The following is a 24,000-nucleotide window of genomic DNA, read 5'->3' on the forward strand; positions in this document are numbered from 1 at the left end:
CGAGACAAAATTTTTTTTATAAGGGGTGCCCAAACTTTCCAGTGATCTGTAAATAATATTTTTACATAATTATTATTATTATTATTATTATTATTATTATTATTATTATTACTGTAACGGCATCTGTAGGTCACGGAATGGCTAGCAGTGGTTTTCAAAACGCACTCCAAAAAAATGGTTCTATTATTCCTATTAAACTCAAAAGATATCGAAAAAAAACATCAAAAAGTTATAAGGAATAGTGATAAAGTTGTTAGAATTGGCATTGAACCACAGATGGCATCGAACCTGCGGGACCATGGACAGCTCTGCAGGCCTGCAGTGGCCTGGGGAAATATATTAAATCCACTGTCATCATTTCTGCATTGTTATATTAAGATTCAGTGTGAACTAGAACACACATTTTATTTATGCAATAAATGAACTGTGTGGGAAGAGTAAGTTTTATTATAGATTCACTCATATTATTTAAATGTTTTATAGTCACTGCACATAAACCTTAAATTACTAAACGGAGCCCAGATCCCACCTCCTCCCACTCCTCTTCAGAATCCGAATTGATTTTATTTTCACCACTAACATTTACATATACGACATTTACATATACTACATTTACATTTCTTCTGGTGAGGTTTGGTGCATTTCAGTACAGACCGTAAGCATTACAAAATAAAAAGCTTAGCGTTTAAAAAAAAAGGAGAACAAAAATAATAATAAAACAAAAAGGATAAATAATTAAAAAAAAGTATTCAAATGTCAAATACAGCATATACAATTAGCCAAAAATACAAAACTGCAGAAGATTGCACCTCATGATGCCATACATAAAGCACTTATCAAACCTTGTGTTAATTGATCTCATCTTAAATGTTAGAGTGCTGCAATTAAACATGCTCACGTTAAAATTCTACTGTAACAGCGTAACAATGCTCTCACTGTTATGTGAGGTGTGTGTGTGTGTGTGCGCGTGCGTGTGTGTGTGTGTGTGTGTGTGTGTGTGCGCGTGTGTGTGTGTGTGTGTGTGTGTGTGTGCGTGTGTGTGTGTGCAGGTGTGCAGGGTGTAATGGTGCAGTGTGGCTGTGTTTGAACCCAGGAGGGTTCGTTACTTACACAGACACCGTGTGAAGCCTGCGCTGCTATTTTGGGTTGTAGCGGCAGCATTGGTGAGCAGGTAGCGTCTCCATGTCTCTGGATCTGTGTGTGTGTGTGTGTGTGTGTGTGTGTGTGTGTGTGTGTGTGTGTGTGTGTGTGTGTGTGTGTGTGTGTGTGTGTGTGTGTGTGTGTGTGTGTGTGTGTGTGTGTGTGTGTGTGCAATTTAAGATTTGGGCTGGCTAAATACATTTACATATTATTGTTTGTTTATTGTTATTCAGTGCTATCTCTACCTACATACGACCTAATGGTGAGCTGAACAGATATGACGTAAACATGGGAACCGGAGTTATGACCAATGGCCTTTACATCCCACCCCATTACAATAAAATAAAGATAATAAATAAAGATATAGTGTCATATCATTCTTATCAAAATTGTAATTAAAAAAAATACGATGATCAAAGTTATGAGCTCCAGTTGGATTATTTCACATAAACTGACTCATTTTTATTCATATTGTGTAAAATAATCTATGATCTGTGTGATAATAAGTCCTGATATATCACTAAACTGGAGGTTAGTCTATGGAGCCGTCAAAATCTTTACATTTTAGTTGACGAACAATTGTCATGCAAATAATTGCGATTAACGTTAATTTGTTAATACTGTTTATACTGTACACTGTGCCATGCCATTAAATATACTTTGTTGAGGATATGCAGCCAGTCAAAACAAATGTGACTGCATAGCTGACGAACAGACATGCTAAAAAAAGCCCTGAAAAAAATCAAGACCGAAATAATACCAAAAAAAGGCAGAGAATGTGCTGAATGAGCATATTATTCTTGTTGACCACAAGAATCGATTAAATATATATATACACCGATCAATCACAACATTAAAACCACAGCCACTTATTAACCACCCATCTGGCACCAAGACGTTAGCAGCAGATCCTTTAAGTCCTGGAAGTTGCAAGGTTTGGCCCCCATGGATCGGTCTTGTTGTTCCAGCACATCCCGCAGACGCTCCATCGGATCGGACCCTAACCCCGCCCGTCTACACGATGTACAAGAAAACGTGACTCACCAGACCAGGCCACCTTCTTCCATTGCTCCATGGTCCAGTTCTGATGCTCACGTGCCCCATTGTAGGAGCTTTCAGCGGTGGACAGGGGTCAACATGGACACTCTGACCGGTCCCCTAGGCGGCGAGCTGTGACGCACTGTGTGTCCTGACACCTTTCTATCACAGCAGCATTAACTTTACACCAATTTGTGCTGCAGTAGCTCTTCTGTGGGATGGGACCAAACGGACTAGACTTCACTCCCCATGTCATCATAGGAGCCCATGAACCTGTTACCAGTTCACCGGTTGTCCTTCCTTGGACCACTTTTGGTAGGTACTAACCACTGCATACCGGGAACACCCCACAAGACCTGTCGTCTTGGAGATGCTCTGACCCAGTCGTCTAGCCATCACTATTTGGTCCTTGTCAAAGTGGCTCAGATCCTTGCGCTTGCCCATTTTTCCTGCTTCCAACACATCAACTTCAAGAACTGACTGTTCACTTGCTGCTTAATATATCCACCCCTTGACAGGTGCCCATGCCAATAAAGGCCTTTGAATTATTGAATTATTCATATTATTGTTGTTGACAATCAGAATTGATAAAACAAAAGAAACCGACTCAACTCAAACACAGTAAAGTAAAACTCAGGCACAGCCGCTCTGCATTGGAGTTTCAGAAATCAAAAAATATCACCAGTGTAGTGGAGGACGGTGTGTATTTGTGTGTGTGTGTGTGTGTGTGTGTGTGTGTGTGTGTGTGTGTGTGTGTAAGTCCCATGCACACTTCTCCCCATGGGGCGCTCCCTTCCGATGTCAGTGGTTTGCAGAACAACGCTTCTCTCACTTCCAAAACAATCATCACGTCTTGTGTCTGGGCCGGCTGCAACGCTCCCTCTGCTCGCGACAGGAGATGACAAAGCCTCCGCCCGACACACGGACTCCTTCCCAAATCGCAAGTGACACTGGCCGTCACTAGAATAAGAACACTTCGCCGCTATTCTGGCAATGACAACTGTCAGCGTGGGTGAACACAAGGAGATCACCTGAGAAGTAGTTTTCAAGTCAGACGTTGTGTTTTTGGGTTGGGTTGTGGTGTAGTGTAGCGTGGTGTAGTGTAGTGTGGTCTGGTGTTGTGTAGTGCAGTGCAGTGTAGTGTAGTGTGGTATATATATATATGTATATATATATATATATATATATATATATATATAAATATAAATATATATATATATATATAAATATATATACATATTTTTTCTATATATATATATATACATTTATATATATATATATATATATATATATATATATATATATATATATTTTTTTTTTATATATATATTTTTTTTTACCTCATAGTGTACTTAGGTAAGTTTTATTGCTGCGGCAGTCCAGCCTTTTCTCCAAATTGGAAGCTTGACTTGATTCCTCCATCAGGAGTTCAATGCAAGAAATCGGGGACAAAGCCACAATTTGCGTTCATTGCAAAAACTCATGCTTCACTTCTGGCAAAGCTAAACTAATACCACAGCACTCTGATTTTGCAAAATCCAGGAGTTCTTTTTAAGAAATAATTTTTGGCTTTATTGCTAAATACACTGTTTGCTGGCGCCATTTTGATAGCTGTGCCACAGTGCCAAATGCACATTGTTCATTTTCCCCCCCATTACTTGCATTGAAACCTACCAACATATGAACTACACGAAGGGTGAATATTAAACAAGGCTAAACTTAAAAAAAAAAGTCAGAACTATTCCTTTACACACACGGTACTGATGAGTTGTGCCGCACACCGTCAAAGAATGAGATTGCGGCGTTTGAGACGGGCGTCCACCCGGAAGCGTGATCGGTCGCCTGATTTTCATCACATAAGAGGCATGTGCCGTTTTTTGTTTTTTTTTGCTGACGTCCTGTGTCTCGCTGTTCCACCGCCATCTTTAGTGTCGCAGCTTTTCCCATGAATAGCTGACCATGCCGTGTCTCCCCTGAAATGACACCGCCTCGGAGAACCAGTGTTCATGCTGCATTCTGCGATCCGCGGGGGGCCGAGGCAGCGCTGCAAGTGCAGCGGGGGAAGACGGGGATGAACCGCTTGGTTTATGATGGAGTGCTGTTGACTGGAACGGCTCTATGTTCAAACAAACATCTGGCTTTTGTAATTTGAGTCGAGTATGATGCTTTTGACAACCGGAGCTTATTAAACCGTGTAGCTGTTGACCAAAGAACACGTATTTCATATTTCTATTATTTTAACATGCTCTGTCCGTGGTCACATTTCCCCCCTCTGCTTTTTGTGCTGCACTGTTTCATCATTTAACGTGACACATGACACATGTAGGCTGGTGGTTTAAGTTAATTTCAGCTCAGAGTGGATGATTATGTTGATATTGTGTCAGAATTACAGTCAGAGAATCACAATTACTTCACAAAAATGTTGATTTCGGTATAGCATTGCAATGCAAACAGAACAAAGGCTCAAGGAGGAATAAGCAGAGTGCACATGTACAGACGATAACAGTATGTTGATACTACTATAAATGTCACTTGAGTGTTGTCAAATCCTGTATGACATTTTCCAATGTTACAGTGTTCTGAAATATATAAAGATCTGTCATATATTCCTGTGTATAATTACATGTGTGTGTGTTATATATGCCATTGTCTTTTCGAAACATTGTTTGTCCCCAAAAAGGGAACCCACGTCCATTCTGTTATGTACATGCACATATTTCTGTGTTCAGGTGTGTGTTTTTCAGGACTTCAAAATATAGCCACACACTTGCAAATCACATGCCATAACCTGTCAAAATGTCATACATTTGTCCTTTGTTATGCAATACCTATGCATTGTTATAACTTGCCAACATGTAATACATGTTACATTTATAATCTAATAATACCCTATAACCCTACAATAACCTACAGCATTATATAATGTGTGTACAATGTTTTTATTTCTGTCTGTGTGAGCCTCCAGTGAAATTTGCTCATCTATTAACGTGACACTTTATATAAATGTAATTTTTGTGTATTACTGAATAATTCCTTTTTACAATAGGTCATTACAAAATGTGAAAAACATATCATGTATCGTGTCCAGTTATTACAAAGTTATTACAAGGCGCCGGCGTTATTACATAACAAAGGTCAAATGTATTCCATTTGGACAAGTTATTGCAGCGTTATTACATAATGCATTGTTCCACAGTATTTTTCTTTCTCTTATTTCCTGAATTGTTATTTGGGTGTGACTATACCTCCAAGTCCCATAGCAATGCAAGTCATTAGCAGCTCATCCAAAAGAGTCAGTTTGTCTGTCTGTGTCTGTCCCATTAACCGGCCTTGTCTTGGTGTGTTGCTGGTGTCTGTTGTCTTCTAGGCTCATGTGGCTCAGCGCTGGCTTGTCCATCAGGTCAGTAGTGTTGGCTCTGAGAGGTCTGCCGCAGCCGGGGAGTATGAGTAAATATGATACACGTATATATATACATATATATATACTACACGTATACTCTCTGCTGTCTACTGCTTCAACACTTTCTCTGTGTGGTATTTCTATGGCGGTTACGTGCTGCTGTGTCTAATGCACTGTAAAAAGTACTAATCTTTGCTAAGTGGTTTAGTCTTGTACCAACTCTTAGAGTCTTATAAATCCTGAACACATCTACCAATTGGGAGTGGAACAAGGGGAACGGGGTTCCCCTTGTTCCCCTTGTTCCCACCTTCAGTTTCATTTAGGATTTTAACTTCAACAGGGTGACCATGTCTTGAAACAATGCATGTCTCTGGTGGTTCTATATGGAAGCGCTGAAGGGCAAAACCAAAATAAAAGAATGAGAATTAGGCGGAAATCTATATTTGTTCAAGTGGTTCAAACAACTTCCTATCTCGTCTGAACCAGCTGGGAAGTCTTTCTGACGACTTCATATCTTGTTCAAATGAGATAGTGCTTCACATGACTTGCTATCACGTTAAAATGACTATCTTTCTTGTTTGAAACCGCTTACTATTTTGTTTGGAAGAGCTAGTGAGTCTTTCAGACAACATACTATCTTGTTCAAACAACTTACTCTCTCGTCCAAATCAAATAGTAAGTCTTCAAACAACTTACTACGACTTACGTATGTTGCTTGAATGACTCGCTACCTCATTTGGACGACCGTCTTTCGTGTTCGAATAGATAGGTAGATAGTAATTTGTTAGAACAAGATAGTAATTGGTTGAAAATATTTATTATTGTGTTTGAATTAGATGTACGTTTTTCCAACAATTTACTATCTTGTTCTAACAAAATACCAATCTTTGGAACAACATACTATCTTGCTCGAACGACTTACACTCTCGCCCAAATGGCATAGAAAGTCATTCAAATTACTTTCTTATGTTGTTTGAATGACTTACTAATTTTCTTGGACACTTGTTCAAAGGACTTACTATGTCATTTGGATGACTGTCTTTCTTGTTTGAATGACATAGTGAGTCCTTCGAACAAGAGTAAGTCGTTCAAAAGACTATTACTTCCAAACAAGGAAGTAAGTCGTTTGACAAATGTACTATCTTGTTCGAACGACCTTCTACAGTTTCTTGTTCAAAAGAGATAAGTCATTTGAACAAGATAGTAATTTGTTGAAATGAGATAGTAATTTGTTAGACCAACATAGTAATTTGTTTAAAATTCTTACTATCTTGTTTGGACGTCCTTCCGTCTTATCTCAAAGAGATAAGTCATTTGAACGAGATGTAAGTTGTTCAAATGATTCAAAAACCGCTTAAATATCCACAAATTTCATATTCCGCCTTTTTTTTTTCACTTTGCCCCTCAGGGTTTCAGCACTTTCAAGACCAACACGGATTACATTTAGAAAAAAATAATAAATACATCATTCGCAAAGGTATAAAACTTTCTAATGAACACGGATAGATATTACTATTATGACTATTTTCAGTAATTTCCAACAGTCGAGTCAAATAATCACGATACAAGACTGAACAACTTAATGAGATGGGCATTTTTTGCAGTGTGGTGGTGGTGGTGGTGGTGTTTCCGCTGGTGCTTCTTTCAGACTTCCTACCTCAGTTTCGTGTTCCCGTGGCTTCCCTTGCCACTGTGTACGGCAGGACCCCTTGTGTTTTTTTTTGTTTTTTTTTGTGTGTTTTCCGGCCACTTTCCAGTCGTGTTCTTTGACGCTTATACAGTGCTGTTTCCTTCCTCCGCTCACCTCGATTTTCTCTGTTTCCTGTAGTTTCAGTGGTGAGTTTTTGCTCTGTGGTCGTTGGTGTTTGCACATGTACTGTACCTTTTGTGTTTTTCATCCCAAATGTGACGATTGAATTGTATCCTTCCTCAGCTCTTTCGTGTGTGTGCTGTCCCCGTGTGTACAGTATGCAGAGTTTTGTCTTATACGTTCACTTTATCTGTACCATTATGGCAGTGTCATCGAGACCTTGCCCCCCCCCCCCCACCCCACTCCCCACGCCCCAAGACCTGGCTTCAAGCCCAATTCACGCTTCACATTTAGATAGTGACCTTCGTCCTTATGCGTGAGTTCCTGCCATTTTTTTTTTTTTTTTATGGGAGGGTAACCTCTATGCAGCTTATGAAAAGACATAATTTACATAGAGCTCTGTCAGATTAAAAAAGAAAGAAAGCAAAAAAGACGACCTTGGGGTTTGTTCTCGCCAACCGGTTACGTTTTTGTTTTCACATTTTTCACATCCCAGTTATTACTTTAGGTTTCCATTTAAGTTACTAAGGAAAATTAGGATCTTTTTTTCAACTCAGAACCGAACACTGTGGAGTCATATAAGCTGACGTGCAATTCGCACTTCAAGAGAAATCCTGTCTCACCCTTCTTCTCATTGCGAGAAATGGATAACATGACATGTCAAAGAAGCTTAAGTGCAGAACCTGGGGATTATGCGCCATGCAAACAGGCTCCCAAGAGATCATGTGTGATTCATACATGTTCCCCCCAGACGCACCAGTGAAGTCAGGCTTCTCCCTGTGAGGGTGATATATTTAAAACAGATTAAAACAATTCACATTTTTTTAATTTAAGGAAATAAAAAAAATGCTTCAAAAGAAATTATCATAAAACTGAAAATCTCAAAAGTCATGAGATAATAAAAACCATAAAGCATCTATGCAATACAATTCAGTGACACCATCCAATTTAATAAACCCATAATATAATTAGGCATTTGCATATGTCACATCAAAATCAAGTGTGTGTGTGTGTGTGTGTGGTGGGGGTTGGGGGGGGGGGGGGGTTGCATGAACAAGATTGCAAAAACAAAAAATCCTGGATTGAAAAAAACGAATAAAAAATGACCAGGACTAAATGTGTCATAACAGCTCGATGGTGTGAGAGTGAGAAGGTGAATGAGGACGTCGGAGAATGAGGCGGAACGCTCGGCAGGGAAACGCAGCCGGAAGGAGGAGTGGAGGAGGAGTGGAGTAGGGGTGGAGGAATGTGATCAAGAAGACCTGCTGATGAAGGAGAGAGGAGAGGAGGGGGAGTCAGCTGCTTAAGTTTTGGTCGTAGCAGGAATGTGAACTGCATACAGTAGTACATGAGCAGAATTAAAATGGAGGACTACTACCAGTGACTACTAGCACTCATGACGAGTGGCTACAAGCTGTCACTCGTAGTGGCAGGTAGTAGTCACTACTAGTGACTGCAATCGGTCGTGTTGTGTTAAAATGTGAATTGTTAATGCATTGTCTTGTTATTTATAGATACCAAAAACAGAGGGAATATGTTAACATTTTGTTAAAATGTTTTGTTTCCTTAAATAAAATGACTAGACGTCTCTATATATATACAGTACATATATGGACAGTATATTCAACATAATTAACTGTAAAACATTTTGAACGGTTTATTCAAAATTTGACGCCGACGGTTCGCCATCGATGCCGACCGCCGTGAGACATTTCTCAACAGATGCATCACTCCATCGTCCACGGATCTGTTGGCCACCAGGGGGCGTTGCGTTTTTGTTCCATTTTGGAGCCCTAACGTCGACTTGATTTTGGCCCCTCGGCAAGTCAGCGGATACCGTCACGGATTGAGTTTCTAGAGCGGTTCCGGGGGCGTTTCAACGATCTGGAAAACATCGTTGGAAAACAGGTCCGAGGGAGTGTGCATGTGATCGCCTTGTATGACACACACGCGCGCGCGCGCACACGCACACACACACACGCACACACACACACACACACACACAATCAAACAAACACATACACCTAAGTCACATTGATGGACCTACTTAGTTCGTCCCTCTCAAGCTGCCGTCTGCGTTATATATATATATATATATATATATAAATATATATATATATATATTTTAGGGATCCATCCCTAAAATGACTACATATAATAGTCATGATGGATGGATTTTGCGTCTACAGGTCGGATTGGATTCTGTGCCCCACACGGTAACAGCATGTCAGCCTGGTTAAAAAGGACTCAAAGCCGCTGATGGGACGCTGCGTGGATGATGTTTAAAATGAACACTGAGTGAGGGAAGACAAGAGAGACTTTGAGAGACTCATGGACTCGGAGAGGAGCATGTGGGCAGAAACAGACGAGAAGAGAGCGGTAAATTCAATTAAGATGTGTGAATTGAGATGAAAATCAGTTCCTCATTGTGTCTCAAGGAGAACACTGCAAATGAAGGGAAAACGCCAGGATTCTTTCCAGGGAAATCGTGACCAAGTTTGATTGCTATTCTCTCAGTACTGGATCCATTTAAAGCATTCCGAAGAGAACCACTCCGATTTAGTGATCGAAAAATTTGTTGACGTCTATGCCGTTCTATGCCCTTATTTGGACTCCCACGTTCCCTGGCTGTGATGTGCATGTCCTTTTGTATACCTTCCCATAATCTTTTGTAGAAAGCCGATTCGCAGGAACGTTATTTAAAGGCCCCCCAGTCACCCAATTGGCGACGATAGGAAAATTGCAGGGTATGTTGAGTTTTAGATAAAAAAATACTCAGCATAGCAGAGCAAAATATGTTTGTAATTAACTAAATATTTAATAATTATTAATCTATCTCTCATCACACCAGAGGTTCCTCACCCCTGAATTGTTTGGTAAATGTATTTCTTCACGGCTCAGTAGCAGTTTGCCCGCTCTTATTGATGAGTAATTCAAACGGCGAGGTGTAGGGCAGAGAGGTCGTAAGAAAGGGGAGAGAAAATTAAAGTTTGCTTGCAATTCTACGACTAAGAGTGAGACCAGAGGATCTGTAGAGATGAGGAGAGGCAGGAAGCCTACGAGTGGGCTCGGATAAAAGTTAACGGGATCGGCAGAAGCAGATAGGGACAAAGGATTAATGGGAGGGGGAAAGAAAGACAAAACCAAGTGTGCGACGAGGTAATCCCTTTGACGGCGTGGTAAATAGAAGGATCTTCCAGCGGTGGAAGCACCAGCATTGTAAAAGTCGAAAGTCTCTGTTACAACCTCATTAACCCAGCTCATTTAATTGAGGGCACGACATATTTAAGAGTAGACCCAAAGTCCAGATATTTTATTTTACAAAAAATTCTCAAGTCTCGATAAAAACGGAAAGAACTCTAAAGACTTACATGGCTGGAGATCTGGCAAAAGAAACATCAGCAGGAGAGGACACATGCACCAACCGCACATTGGATCGTCCGACCCATTGGCTCCCTAAAAACTCCCTCATACAAGCCCTCTGAGAAATAGTGATCATGTCATCCAATACCTTTAAGAAATAATCATCATATCATACAACAACTGAATAAATAAGTGACGATTTTAAAAGGGACATATTATAGGGTGAGGGGGTGGGGGTGTCTGAGAGAGCGTCCCCTTTATGCACAGTGCTTTTCTTTTTACATTCAGTTAGGCAACTGAGAGGCACGGGGACGTGCAGCGGAGTCGCCTATAGGAAGCACGCCGGCGCTACACCCACCCACACACACACACACACACACACACACACAAACACACACACACACACACACACACACACACACACACACACACACACACACACACACACACACACCACACCACCAAATCCTGACGGGGGCATCTGAAAATAATGAAAAATGACTCCATGTTCATCAGGTGCACGGGGAGACCCCGTTGTGCGTCTCCGCGTCACCGGGTGGGGACGTGATTATAAAACATTTAAACATCCAGTATTAAATATACTGTATATATATATGTAATCTATATTTTTACTTAAGAAATTATAGTTCTCACTGAATCTTAATATTACAATGTAGAAATGATGACAGTTGATTTGATATATTTTGTTCTATTAAGTTCCAGGCCGCTGCACCCGAGGCCGCGGCCTGCGGAGCTGTCCATGGTCCATGAGGCCATCTGTGGTTAAAAAGGAATTACAGAACAGTTTTTGTCAACCTTTGTAACGCCTTATTGGTACAAAAAAAATATTCACAGTTTCAACAAGTTGCTTTTGGAGTGCGTTTTGTAATAATAATATAATAATAATAATAATAATAATAATAATAACAATAATAATGATAATAATAATAATAATAATGATAATAATAATAATAATAATATTAATGATAATAATAATAATAATAATAAACGCTATTTGCAATGAGGCTCATTTGCATAGAAAGGAGTCAATTTTGCACCAATGATTTGATTTGAAATCGAAATGATTCGATGAATCTCTGCCATGCTTACATAATATAATGAGACTTACAGCAAGACAGGCAATAACAAAATAACACGGTATGAGTACTTTTAAAAAAATGCTAATATTTAATATCAATATTTCATGGTACATTCAAACTAAATTACAAAACTGAAAATCAAAAACTTTTCATGTATTTATTGTAAATGACCTCCGCGGCCCACACTTTGGAAAACACTGCCCTCGACAAAAACACCTCAGAACCACACGTCACATCGGCTCTGACAGCAGCGGCTGAGACGGACGGAGCAACACCAGACGTTTGACTTTTGCTCCGTCACATCTAAAAACAAAAATCTATACTTATCACTTCCACTACTTTCCAACACAGTAGCGTTACTTTGTCTTCCTTTTTTTAACCTCAGGATTTATATTCGTAAAATAGTACAGGAGCACTTTAAGAAGTATCTTGGCAATTATTTCAGGACACCAGATATGACAAGTACTTTTACTGTTAATACATTATGTACATTTAAGTACATTATGTACATTTTTGTCAGGGCTCTTACTTCAGTAAAAGGCCTGAGTATTATTTCCATTCAGACACACACACACACACACACGCGCACACACACACACGCACGCACACACACACACACACACACACACGCACACACACACACACAGTCAGACACTCACCGGGGCCCTTGCTCTGAGATCAGATGGCTCAGACAGGTTGGCTGGTGTGGGTGCGTGCCTCGCCGTGGATGTCTGCCAAACTCACAGCGTGGGCGAGGAAGCTCCACTGTTAGTGAAAGAAATTGGATATTTTTAGACGAGTGCAGAGGGCACGGAGCATGGAACACGGAGCACGGAGCACGGAGCACGGAGCAGGGGCGCGGGCGAGGATGAAGGTTCTGGGGAGCTGCGCCGCGCCTCGGGCTCGTCTGACTTCCAGCGCCAGGCGATGGTTAACCTGGAATTGGGATTTGATTTATAAAAAAATTTCATTTTCTTTTTTTTTTGAATTGTTTCATGAGTAAGGAAAAAAATAATAAGAATTTGCAGTTAGACCTTCACGGCCGTGCTGGTCCACAACAAAGTGTGATTTAAAAAGCCTTTATTATACTTCATTCTACATTGCAGTAATTAGAGTGTACTGTAAAATCATGGTATTAACGTAATCATAATCATTTTGATCTACCCATCCATAGTTATCGAAGCCTGTATTATTGTATGCATTAATATGTATGTAATAATTCAGGCATGGATAAATGAGTAAATAAATGAATACATTTTCATCCTCTACAGAAATATCCCGATATCTATGTTTATATTCATACCCACAGCCGATACTAGCAGCCATACCACCCCTTCCTCGCCTTATAATTTTGATTAATCCCCTGCATAGAATGATGTTTTGTCTCCTCCGTATATGTTTATATGTTGGTTTCTCCTTTTAATTTTTCCAGACTGTTCAGCTTTTTTTTTTATGCTATTTGTCTGTACAGCAATGTATACTATACCACATCTATTTTTTCTTTCAAATTTCATTTGTTTTCCTATTTCTCTCTGAGCACTTACCACAACCTTTTATGGTTTTTATGCACACATTCTACACCCCTGAGCACCCAGTGTTCTCACTTTTACTCACATTGTTTCACGAGTTATCAAAAAATGTTTTAGAGGAGGTAGGTATATTTTGTATTATTTTTCCTTTTTTTTTTTTTTAAATCTCTTTCCTTGCACCTTTCTGTCATTTTCTGCTGCTGTAATACCTGCGATTTCCCCCGGGGATCAATAAAGTGTCATCTGATCTGATCTGATCTGATCTGATCTGATCTGATCTGATCAGATTTATTATCGTATCTGATCTGATCTGATCTTGTCTTATCTTTTCTTATCTTACCTGATCTGATCTGATCTGATCTGATCTGATCTGATCTGATCCGATCCGATCCGATCCGATGTGTTATTTTGGTTACTTTTTCCCAGTTTGATGGAAGCTCACTTTATTGAAACCTATTGAAACCCTTGAAATTAAATTGTGTTTAAGGTGTATCGCTGCTCCATAGTCGGATCATCCTTCCTCACCTCCTCATGCCCCTCCTCTTCACCCTCTTCCTCTCCTGCAATATCAACCCCGCCTGCTCCTTGTCTTCCCCCCTGCTCCAGGCGGACGCGTCCACCAGCTTCCTGCGAGCGGCTCGCTCTGGGAACCTGGACAAGGCCCTGGACCACCTCAAGAACGGCATCGACATCAACACCTCTAATCAAGTAAGAACGCCTCCATCTTTTTCACCCCCCGCCCATTCCGAGCCTATTCATTGACTGTCCGCCCGGGAGTTTCAAATGCCCGCGGGGGGACGGCGACGACGGCCGTAAGTGCTGCTCTGGCGTTCGTCTTTCGACGCGTCCCTTTAAATGGTCGATTGGGGAAGGCTGACGTGAAATCCGAGAGCTCCCTCAACAGCCTTCGGTCAGGCCACGTGTGAGGCCGTGCGATGGGGCCGCAGAGCTCGCCCGACGGAAATTTAAAGGGTGGGGTTTTTTTTGACCCGCCTTCACAGCTGCTCCGCGGCACAACCACCAACGGCGAACGCGCTGCGACTGAGAAGCGTGCGCGCTCCGCTTCTTCTCCTCTCACTGCGCTTGGACGCAAATCGTTAAACGTTAAAAAAACAGTAATTAAATCTAAAATTTCCCCAAAACGAGAACACTCACGTTGTAATTACAGAAACAATTAAAAACTGTTTTTATAACACTAATATGACATCTCAGTTTAATTTCGAACCAATTAAATACATCCAGTTGCCAGTAGGAAGCGATTCAACTTCCTGTTTCTAGTCTCTCGCCAAAGAATTGCTCTGCGGAAGGGAAAGACTCTTTCCACTTTTTGCGAAAAAACACGGATTCAACATTTTTTTCTTTTAAGGTTTAAACGTTTAAACGCTGCGGCAGAGTGGGCAGTTTCTCTACGGTAAAGCGTTCAGAGGTGTTGTTGCTGGGAACAGTTAGAAACGATGGGAACCAACGTTTCGATGGGGGCCCCGGATTGAAAAACACCGAAAAAACTTCCCCCGACAGCTGTTCTCTGCCCTGTTATCGCCCGGCTGAGCAAGCAACATCTGGAAGTAGCAGCGGAGACACAGAGGATGTGCGGACACGGGGGGCGAAACCGATCCCAAAACACCGTCACAGCCTCCCCGCCTGTTTGTTTACAGTTACAAGGGGAGCACATATTATATGAATATAATTCCTATTCAGCGCATGTGTGCGAGACAAAGACTGTCAGCACACTGAGAGGACCCATATATCAGGAAATACCGAGAACACTTATATTAGCTCACATATTATTCCGCACTCATTCATTATTTCCGTTTGGGTGAAGTGGTCATTTATCATTTAAACCTCCCGGTTGAACCAGGAAAGCTTCTCAAATCGCTCGGCACTGCAGGTGTCTCTCCCTGCGTGAGGAGAAAATATAACATTGATCTCATGATCCAGTGATCATCCAATGCTCTCAATGCCAAATATCATTGTTAAAATTACATACTGGTGTATAACTGGGTGATTACCAGTTCATTACTAAATAATACACATCCCAGTTTATTACACAGTAATTAACAGACTATGAATGAAAGGGTTACTTTGACTTGGGATTTGGGATTTGATATTTGCTCCAGCAGTTCATTAGAGTTAATGATAGTGGGAACGGCTGGGAGTGATGTGGGGTGAATGAATGAATGAGTGAATGAAGGAACAAACGAACAAACGAACGAACAAACGCAAGGATGAACGGATGAATGGATGAATGAATGGATGGATGGATGGGTGGATGGGTGGATGGATGGGTGGATGGATGAATGGGTGAGTGGATGAATGAATGAATTAATATATGAATGAACATGCAGCACTACAGCAAACCAGGGATGTATGAAACCAATTTCAGGAAAGATTTTCAGTATTTTCCAACACGGTCGATTTGAATTCACCTCCCCCTCCTCTTGGAGCTCAGTCTGGAGTGAAGGCGCTCCTCATTTACCCACGTTTTCTGTCGTCTTGCTCCTGTTTTTCAGTATTTTTTGTCGTCCTTACGCCTTGTTGCATCACGGCCTCAACACAACGGACCCAACTCGTGCAGGATATCCACACGTGTTTCATGGAGGGGGCTCATGACCACAGGATGATTATGTCACATGTTTTCCCTGCGTTCAATTAACAGGACGTTAATACATTAGAACAGGAATTTGAATTGATTTCTTCACATTAAGCACAAAAATGTAAAGTGGCCAGAGTTAAATCGTTGCTGCCTTTTGTGTAAATCTGTCTGCGAAAAATCCAAATCCAAAATCTCGACAAACGAAATATTTTGGCTTTCCTTTTGAAAACAAAAATCTCATCATTTTTGGCGTACCAGCCATATTATCAGTAATATGTAATCAATAATCAATTAAAAGGTTCTAATGAAAATTTTACAATTATCTCAACATTTCTATCTATCCATCAAATATATATATATATTTTTTAATTCATTTATTTATTCATTTATTTAATAAAAAAAAAAATTATATATATTTATTTATTTGTTAATTGATTTATACATATTTTTTAGATTTATTTATATACTGTATTTGTTTGTGTGTGTGTGTGTGTATATATATTTTTTTTATATTTCTATTTATATATATATATATATATATATATATATATGCTATAAATTGTCGTAAAAAATGATAGATATGCGCATGCGTAAGATGCAGCTCGGGCAGTAACAGACCAAGCGGTTGAGGCTCTGAAATGTCAATGTGCATTGTGAGGTATTGACAGGTATTTGACTTTTAGCCGGTCCTCCTCCATCCAATATCACCAGCAGCCGCCACTGGATGAACCCACAGCGATTACATCTCCATCAATCAAAGGCCTGCCTGCTTGCTTCTGGCCGCCTTTGATTCCATTCCAGAATAAATGAAGGCATAACAAAGCAAAAATTTCAGATCTCCATCCTCGCCTATAATATATGTATAGTAGATTGGAAAAGCAAAAACACCATTATAACCAAGATCCCAGGAATAATCATGCAACTGAATCTCTTTCATGAAAAACACCCCGACGGTCTGAATTTCTATTATTCAGTAATCTATGTATCATTCAAAGGGCATTCTGTCGTCGTTAACTGGTTATCACCTCGTGATACATCAGTTATATGAGGTCATTTTTACCCAACGACATTATTATTCCAGACTCATTAATTATTTGCATTTGAATCATTAATATTTCCTCGTTACAAAAGGGAAATTCAATTGCTCTGTAATGCAGCTGTGTCTCACTGCGTAATGACAAAATATTATATTACCATTGCTCTTATCAAGTACAATGATGATCCTGTCTAATAAATACTGGAAGTGATAAATATCATTGGTATAATTAGATACTGGCATATTACTGGGTGTTAGCCAGTTAATTACTAAATAATACACATCCAAGTTTATTAGTCAGTAATTAACAGACTATAAATAAAAGGGTTATTTTGACTTGGGGTTCAGGATTTGACATGTGCTCCAGCAGTTCATTTGAGTTTATGATAGTGGGGATGGCTGGGAGTGATGTGGGGTGAATGAATGAATGAATGAATGAATGAATGAATGAATGGGTGGATGGATGGATGAATAGTTGAATGGATAAATTAATGAATGATTGAATGGATGAATGAATGGGTGGGTGGATGGATGCGTGAATGTGAGGAATGCATAAATGAATGAATGAATTAATGAATGGGTGGGTGGTTGGATGCATGAATATGATGAATGAATAAATGGAAGAATGGATGAATGAATGGCTGGATGATGGCGGGAGGAAGGGATGGATGGATGAATGAATGAAAATGAATGAACAATCGAATGGATGCTTGAATGAAAGAAATAAAGAAAGAATACATTCATGAAAATGAATGCATGAATGAATGAATGAACGATCAAATGGATAAATGAATACATGGATGGATGGATGGATGGATGGATGGATGGATGGATGGATGGATGGATGGATGAAAATGAATGAACAAGTGAATAAATGCATGAAAGAAAGAAAGAAAGAAAGAAAGAAAGAATCATTGAAAATATATGAATGAATGAACAAATGGATGAAAAACCGGATAGATGGATGGGTGGATGGATCAATGAATGGATGGTCAGGGTGTTTCTTACAACAAACAGAACAAAACTGGCAGCCAGCCCAAGCTCTTGGCACCAGAAAACACACACACACACACACACACACACACACACACACACACACACACACACACACACACACACACTCAATGATAATAATAGAAAATGATTCACTGACTGTGAATATAAAAAAATAAATATTATTATTATTTTTTTTTTATTCATTTATTATTAATATTATATTTATCTATTTATCCATCCATCCATCCATTCACCCATCTGCTCTCTAATACACTTACATGCGTAGACAGAGAGAAAAAGGGAGAAATTGTGACGACAGACAGAAAGAAAATCAGTACAGGTTTGTTTTGCTTTTGGTTTTTGTTATGAGGTCACTGTATGTGTGTGTTGAATGTTGGGGTCCAAGGTGATCTGCGCACAAAAATATGAATCATATGTACAAAATATATAGTATACAAAACAAATACATATTATTATATTCTGTGTGTGTGTGTGTGTGTGTGTGTGTGTGTGTGTGTGTGTGTGTGTGTGTGTGTGTGTGTGTGTGTGTGTGTGTGTGTGTGTGTGTGTGTGTGCCTGGGAGGTGTTCCCCATTATAAACGAGTGACACTGCAGTATGAGAGCAGCGTGGATGGATCAATGGGCCCCCTGGTGGTGTAGAGCTGGTGCTGCAGGCGTGATTCGTCACATGCCGGACCGACGCGACTTGCAGCCAGACAGACAGGCAGGCAGGGGGACAGACAGACAGACAGACAGACAGACAGACAGACAGACAGGCAGGGAGACAGACAGACGGACAGACAGACAGACAGACAGAATAATAGGCATTTTAATTCCTCATTTTCTTCTGTACATTTAATTTTACATCATAACAACTTTAATATCTCGACCTGTTTTTATACCATTGCTGTTCTCTTTGCAAATTCTCCACATGCATTTTTTAAAATGTTATTCTTGGTGAGGAGAGGTGTTCTGCGGTCGGGCTCATAAGTATACCAAAGCACACTGCACACTTGGTTTTGTCGTGGGTTTTTTCAATGAAGCGTCTCTTCTGCAGAGTCCGGCTGTCGCTCAGCTCTCCATGCCATTGTCAGAACCCTGGAAAGTTGATTTTGTTTTTGTTTGCTTTTTGCTCTTCTCCCCGTCTAGAATGGTCTCAACGGGTTACACCTCGCCTCTAAAGAAGGTCACGTCAAAATGGTGCTGGAGCTACTACACTCTGGCATTGTGCTGGAAGCCACCACCAAGGTAGAGTCACCCATACATCATACAATACACCGTTGTGCTGGGAACCGTCGCTGTGCCTGCTTTTTGTGCTGTTGTGCTGGTGATCTTCCTGATCAGCGGAGCAAAGCGTTCAACGGAATGAAAACAAATCAACATGAATATTATATTACGAAGCATCAGCATAAAATGGAGCAGTACACACTGTGATTACTGTACCGCCAGCAGGTAGTCTAGTGTATGTTGAAAAAAGATTTAGTTTGTATGACACGTTAGGTTGTTTCGTTATTATTATTATTATTATTATTATTATTATTATTATTATTATTATTATTATTATTATTATTATTATTATTTATAATAATAATAATAATAATAATAATATTAATCATAGCATCAGTATTAGTATTAGAATTATGAGTCGAAGTAGAATGCAATGAAAGTAAAATCCCGACATTCAAACTTTTTAGGCTTATTTAATGTTAATGCTTTGAATAAACACAGTGGCTTAATTTCTAAAAATAGTCCTCCCTCGTGTGCGTGTGTGTGTGTGCGTGTGTGTGTGTGTGTGTGTGTGTGTGTGTGTGTGTGTGTGTGTGTGTGTGTGTGTGTGTATGTGTGTGACCTCCAGAAAGGAAACACTGCCCTCCACATCGCTGCACTGGCCGGGCAGGAGCGGGTGGTGGGGGAACTGGTTCACTACGGTGCTAATGTTAACGCCCAGTCACAGGTGAGACAAAATAGTCCAAAACCTGGAACAATGCAAGGCCTGGGACAGTACAGGGCCTGGGACAGTACAGGGCCTGGGACAGGCCAGGCCCTGGGACAATAGAGGGCCTGGGACAGTACAGGGCCTGGGACAGTTCAAGGCCTGGGACAGTACAGGGTCTCAAACACTACAGGGCCTGGGACAGGACAAGGCCTGGTACAGTAGAGGCCCTGGGCAGTACAGGGCCTGGGACAGTACAAGGCCTGGGAGAGTACAGGGTATGGGACAGCACAGGGCCTAGGACAGTACAGGGTCTAGGGCAGTACAGGGTCTGGGACAGTAGAGGGTCTGGGACAGTACAGGGTATGGGACAGTGCAACGCCTGGGACAGTACAGGGTATGGGACAGTACGAGGCCAGGGACAGTACAGGGCCTGGGACAGTACAAGTCCGGGAGAAGACCAGAGTCTTTTGCAAATCTCTATCAAAAAGATGTGGGTTTTAAAAGTACTTAGGATTTAGCTCAGTGGTTCTCAATGTGGGGTCTGGGGACCCCTAGGGGGTCCTTTAAGAGGATCCAGGGGTCCCTGGCAAAATGACTAATAGTTAAACTTCACCGTTATTTCACTGACAGGACGTTGGCACCATTATAGAAGGTATAATAAGGGCTGTTTGGATCCTAGTTTCACTGTGATCTGCCTCACTGTGTCACTATTTTTTGGCCCGAGATTGGGCTCCGAGAAACTAAATCGTGACCAAATGCTGATCGAACTCAAGTGTCCTTGAAATGAAAAAGGGATGAGAATGACTTCTTTTGTGCGTGAACTCATACGTCATGTCCGTGTTCTCTTTGCAGAAAGGCTTCAGCCCTCTTTACATGGCGGCGCAGGAGAATCACTTAGAGGTCGTCAAGTTCCTGCTGGAGAACGGAGCCAATCAGAGTCTCCCGACAGAGGTGGGCGGTTGGGGGCCGGTTGTCGTGTCGTGTCGTTTTGTTGCCGCACCCAATGCCAACCCTGAACTCCCACCCAAACACCCCCAAGCGGCTCCCCCCGGGGGGCTCCGAGAGACCCGCTTTGAGGCCGGATCAAAATGTCCGTATTTGGGCGGTTCGGCGGCGAGACCCGTTCCCGCCTCCTCCAATAACCTGAGAATCCCCACAAACGAAGTCGCCCTCCAGACTTTCGGGATCGCGTTTGCGGGTATTAAAAGTCCCCCGATGTCCTTCCTACCGTGTCCCTACAATGAGTTATCAAACACTTGATGTCGGAGCAGCTCATTAAAACAAGTTGTTACCAACGTCATATATAGGGGCAAGATGTTACAAATACTGATGCGGACCGAGCCCAGTCCCGGCTCCCGGTCGGTCAACAAAAAACAGCCGCGAGTCACACGTGCACCTCCCAGGCCAGCGCAGCCCCAGGTTTCCATTCAGTGAGTGGGCGAGCCAGAGCGAGGGGGAGTGTTCAATCAGTGTGAAAGAATAGGCGAAGGCGCTCGGTGTGATTCATACCGAGTGTGACTCATCCACAGTCTGTATTCTGCCAAAAGAAACAATATATCATCGTGATATAATGAGGTGATTCTTATGAAAATTCCATTCACAACCCTGAACCGAAGCCGACTCTCGTGACCCTCCGGCGTCGTACAGGGAGTCCTCCCTCGCCCGCCGTGACACCAACTGAACCGGACCGACCGAGAATCGGAACACCGAGCGACTCGTCATGAACCAGATCTCGAAAAAAAACAGTCTAACCTCCCGTGGCTTGCTACAACCACGACGTTTGAAGTGCAGTGCTCTTCCGCCGTTAATATTTTAAGACGGCGTGGAATTTCATAAAATATGTGGAAAGGGGAATTTTACGCTTGAACGCTCGTCGATTGAGTCCATTACGAAACAGGGAATATCAACCTAAAATAGTCTTCTTTTTCTTGAATTCTTCTTTCTCTACACCCCTCCTCCACCTCCTATAAACCCCCATCCCATGTTCCACACCTCCTGCCATCCCGTCCACTTACCTCAATCCCACGCCCCTTCTCTCCCTTTACACCGTCTGCTCTTCCCTTTGATATTTTCTCTCTCTCTACACATATATATATTTTTTCTTTTTTCACCTCCCCACCTCCGTCTCCCCCGCTCCGTGTCCATCCATCACCGCTCCTTCTCCGCAGGACGGCTTCACCCCGCTGGCAGTGGCTCTCCAGCAGGGCCACGAGAACGTGGTGGCGCTGCTCATCAACTACGGCACCAAGGGCAAGGTGCGGCTGCCGGCGCTGCACATCGCCGCGCGCAACGACGACACGCGAACCGCCGCCGTGCTGCTGCAGAACGACCCCAACCCCGACGTCCTCAGCAAGGTGCTCCACCCGGCGGCGTGTCGGCGGAGGTGTCGCTGTGGGAGATTTATCGCCGCTGGGGAGGGTAGTAATCGGGCAAAGTAGCAGCGTGGCCGTTAATCAGAAAAGCGGCGACTGGACGATGGGACGCGATAGCACTGTGTTAATCCCCGGGGTTCATTCGTGCAACAACACTTAGAAACACACCGGGGTTGCCAACTGACGACCCGCAGGCCCAAACTGTATTTATGCAGACCGGCCCAGTTAATCTGAATGTTGAGGCATGACCTGTACTCAGCTCCACCTCAAAAATACCGGCAATCAATGATTTTCAATGACTTTGCAGAGGTGGTGTGCATTTGGAGATATATTTGTTCAGTTTAAGCTGTTTCATGAAGTGATAAAGATAATCTATGAGAATATCAAACATGTTTTTGCATTTTCTTTTAATTTCTTTACTATCTAAATGGAAGTTGCTTGTTGAATTAGTCAGGGCCCTAAGCTGGTGACAGGGTGGAAACTTGGCCCCTGACAGAATGCAGTATAATAACACGGCAAAGTAGTTGTATTAATGATATACCTTGTCATAAAAATAATAATAAGTGGCCATCACGGCTTGGTAGCAAACGAAGCCATTTGGAGTTTGTTTTATGATATTAGTTATTATAATAGAGCACTAATATTAAAAGATAATTACAAAGAGCTTCATATGGAACATCAAATAAAAACACAATAATGATAAAGAAAAGAGGTATCAAGAATCAACGTGAACCTAAAATACATATACAAGCATGTAGGTAAAACCACAAGTCAGAAAGTGTATATACAATATATAATAAAAATATATTAAATCAGGATTACTTTCCAGTAAAATCGGTTTTAAAAAGAGATATTCATGTATGTCTATACAAGAATATTGTATTTATGAAGGTATAGTTTTGGCTATTCGAAGGCCGTAGTGTGCAAATAGCAATACCAGTTGATTAATAAGTTGAATTGCTCTCAAAGCTGCTTGAAATAAACACTGTCATTATTATTAAAATGAACTTCAATTGGTAAGAATGATCACGCAGTCCCTCTGATCCGCTGGCTGCCGGATCTTCCTCCTCAAGCGCCTGGAACTTTTTAAATGAATCGATCTCAAGAAAATAAACCCATTTTCTTTTTCCTCTCCCTTCTCATTGTCAGACGGGTTTCACTCCCCTGCACATCGCAGCTCACTATGAGAACCTGAGCGTGGCCCAGCTGCTGCTCAACAGAGGAGCCAACGTCAACTTCACCCCCAAGGTCAGACCCGCTCCGCCCACCTTGTGCTGAAGTGCTTGAAAGTCCTTGAAAAAAACATGATGATTGAAAACCTGCGACATTGTATTGATATCTATTCCAACATAGAATATGCCATGAAATCCAGATGGATGGAAATAGACACTTATAATAGTAGATGACAATGAGATTTATATATATATATACTGTATACTAAAATGAATAATAGACAATGAGATGATGATTATATTATATTTTAATTAATAAATATGACAAACTGGCATAATGAGTCAGTGCCGGGCCCCACTGTAAGATGGTCAAAGTGGGTCCCCATCACAATTCCATCATAATGTTCCTCTTGCAATTAAGTCCGCGGCCCGCCATCCTCCTGCCTCCCCTCCCCTCTCCCTTCGGTACGGATTGTTCTGTTACAAAAGCAGCCTCCTTCACTTATTGACTTACC

The 24,000-nt window shown here is 41.5% G+C and overlaps 1 protein-coding gene across 1 annotated transcript in view; it reads left to right on the forward strand.

The window, feature by feature from the left end:
- The window catches only part of ank1b (ankyrin 1, erythrocytic b), a gene marked incomplete at both ends in the record, with an annotated part of 102,552 nt that overhangs the window by 34,920 nt on the left and 43,632 nt on the right, over positions 1–24,000 (forward strand). Inside the window, 6 exons of the mRNA XM_080018404.1 lie at positions 13,987–14,088; positions 19,155–19,253; positions 19,861–19,959; positions 20,794–20,892; positions 22,110–22,295; positions 23,463–23,561. Coding sequence (XP_079874530.1) covers positions 13,987–14,088; positions 19,155–19,253; positions 19,861–19,959; positions 20,794–20,892; positions 22,110–22,295; positions 23,463–23,561 — 684 coding nt within the window. The remainder of the gene's footprint in view (positions 1–13,986; positions 14,089–19,154; positions 19,254–19,860; positions 19,960–20,793; positions 20,893–22,109; positions 22,296–23,462; positions 23,562–24,000) is intronic.

The sequence above is a fragment of the Zeus faber genome, assembly GCF_960531495.2.
Source record: "Zeus faber genome assembly, chromosome: 17".
Lineage (NCBI taxonomy): Eukaryota > Metazoa > Chordata > Actinopteri > Zeiformes > Zeidae > Zeus > Zeus faber.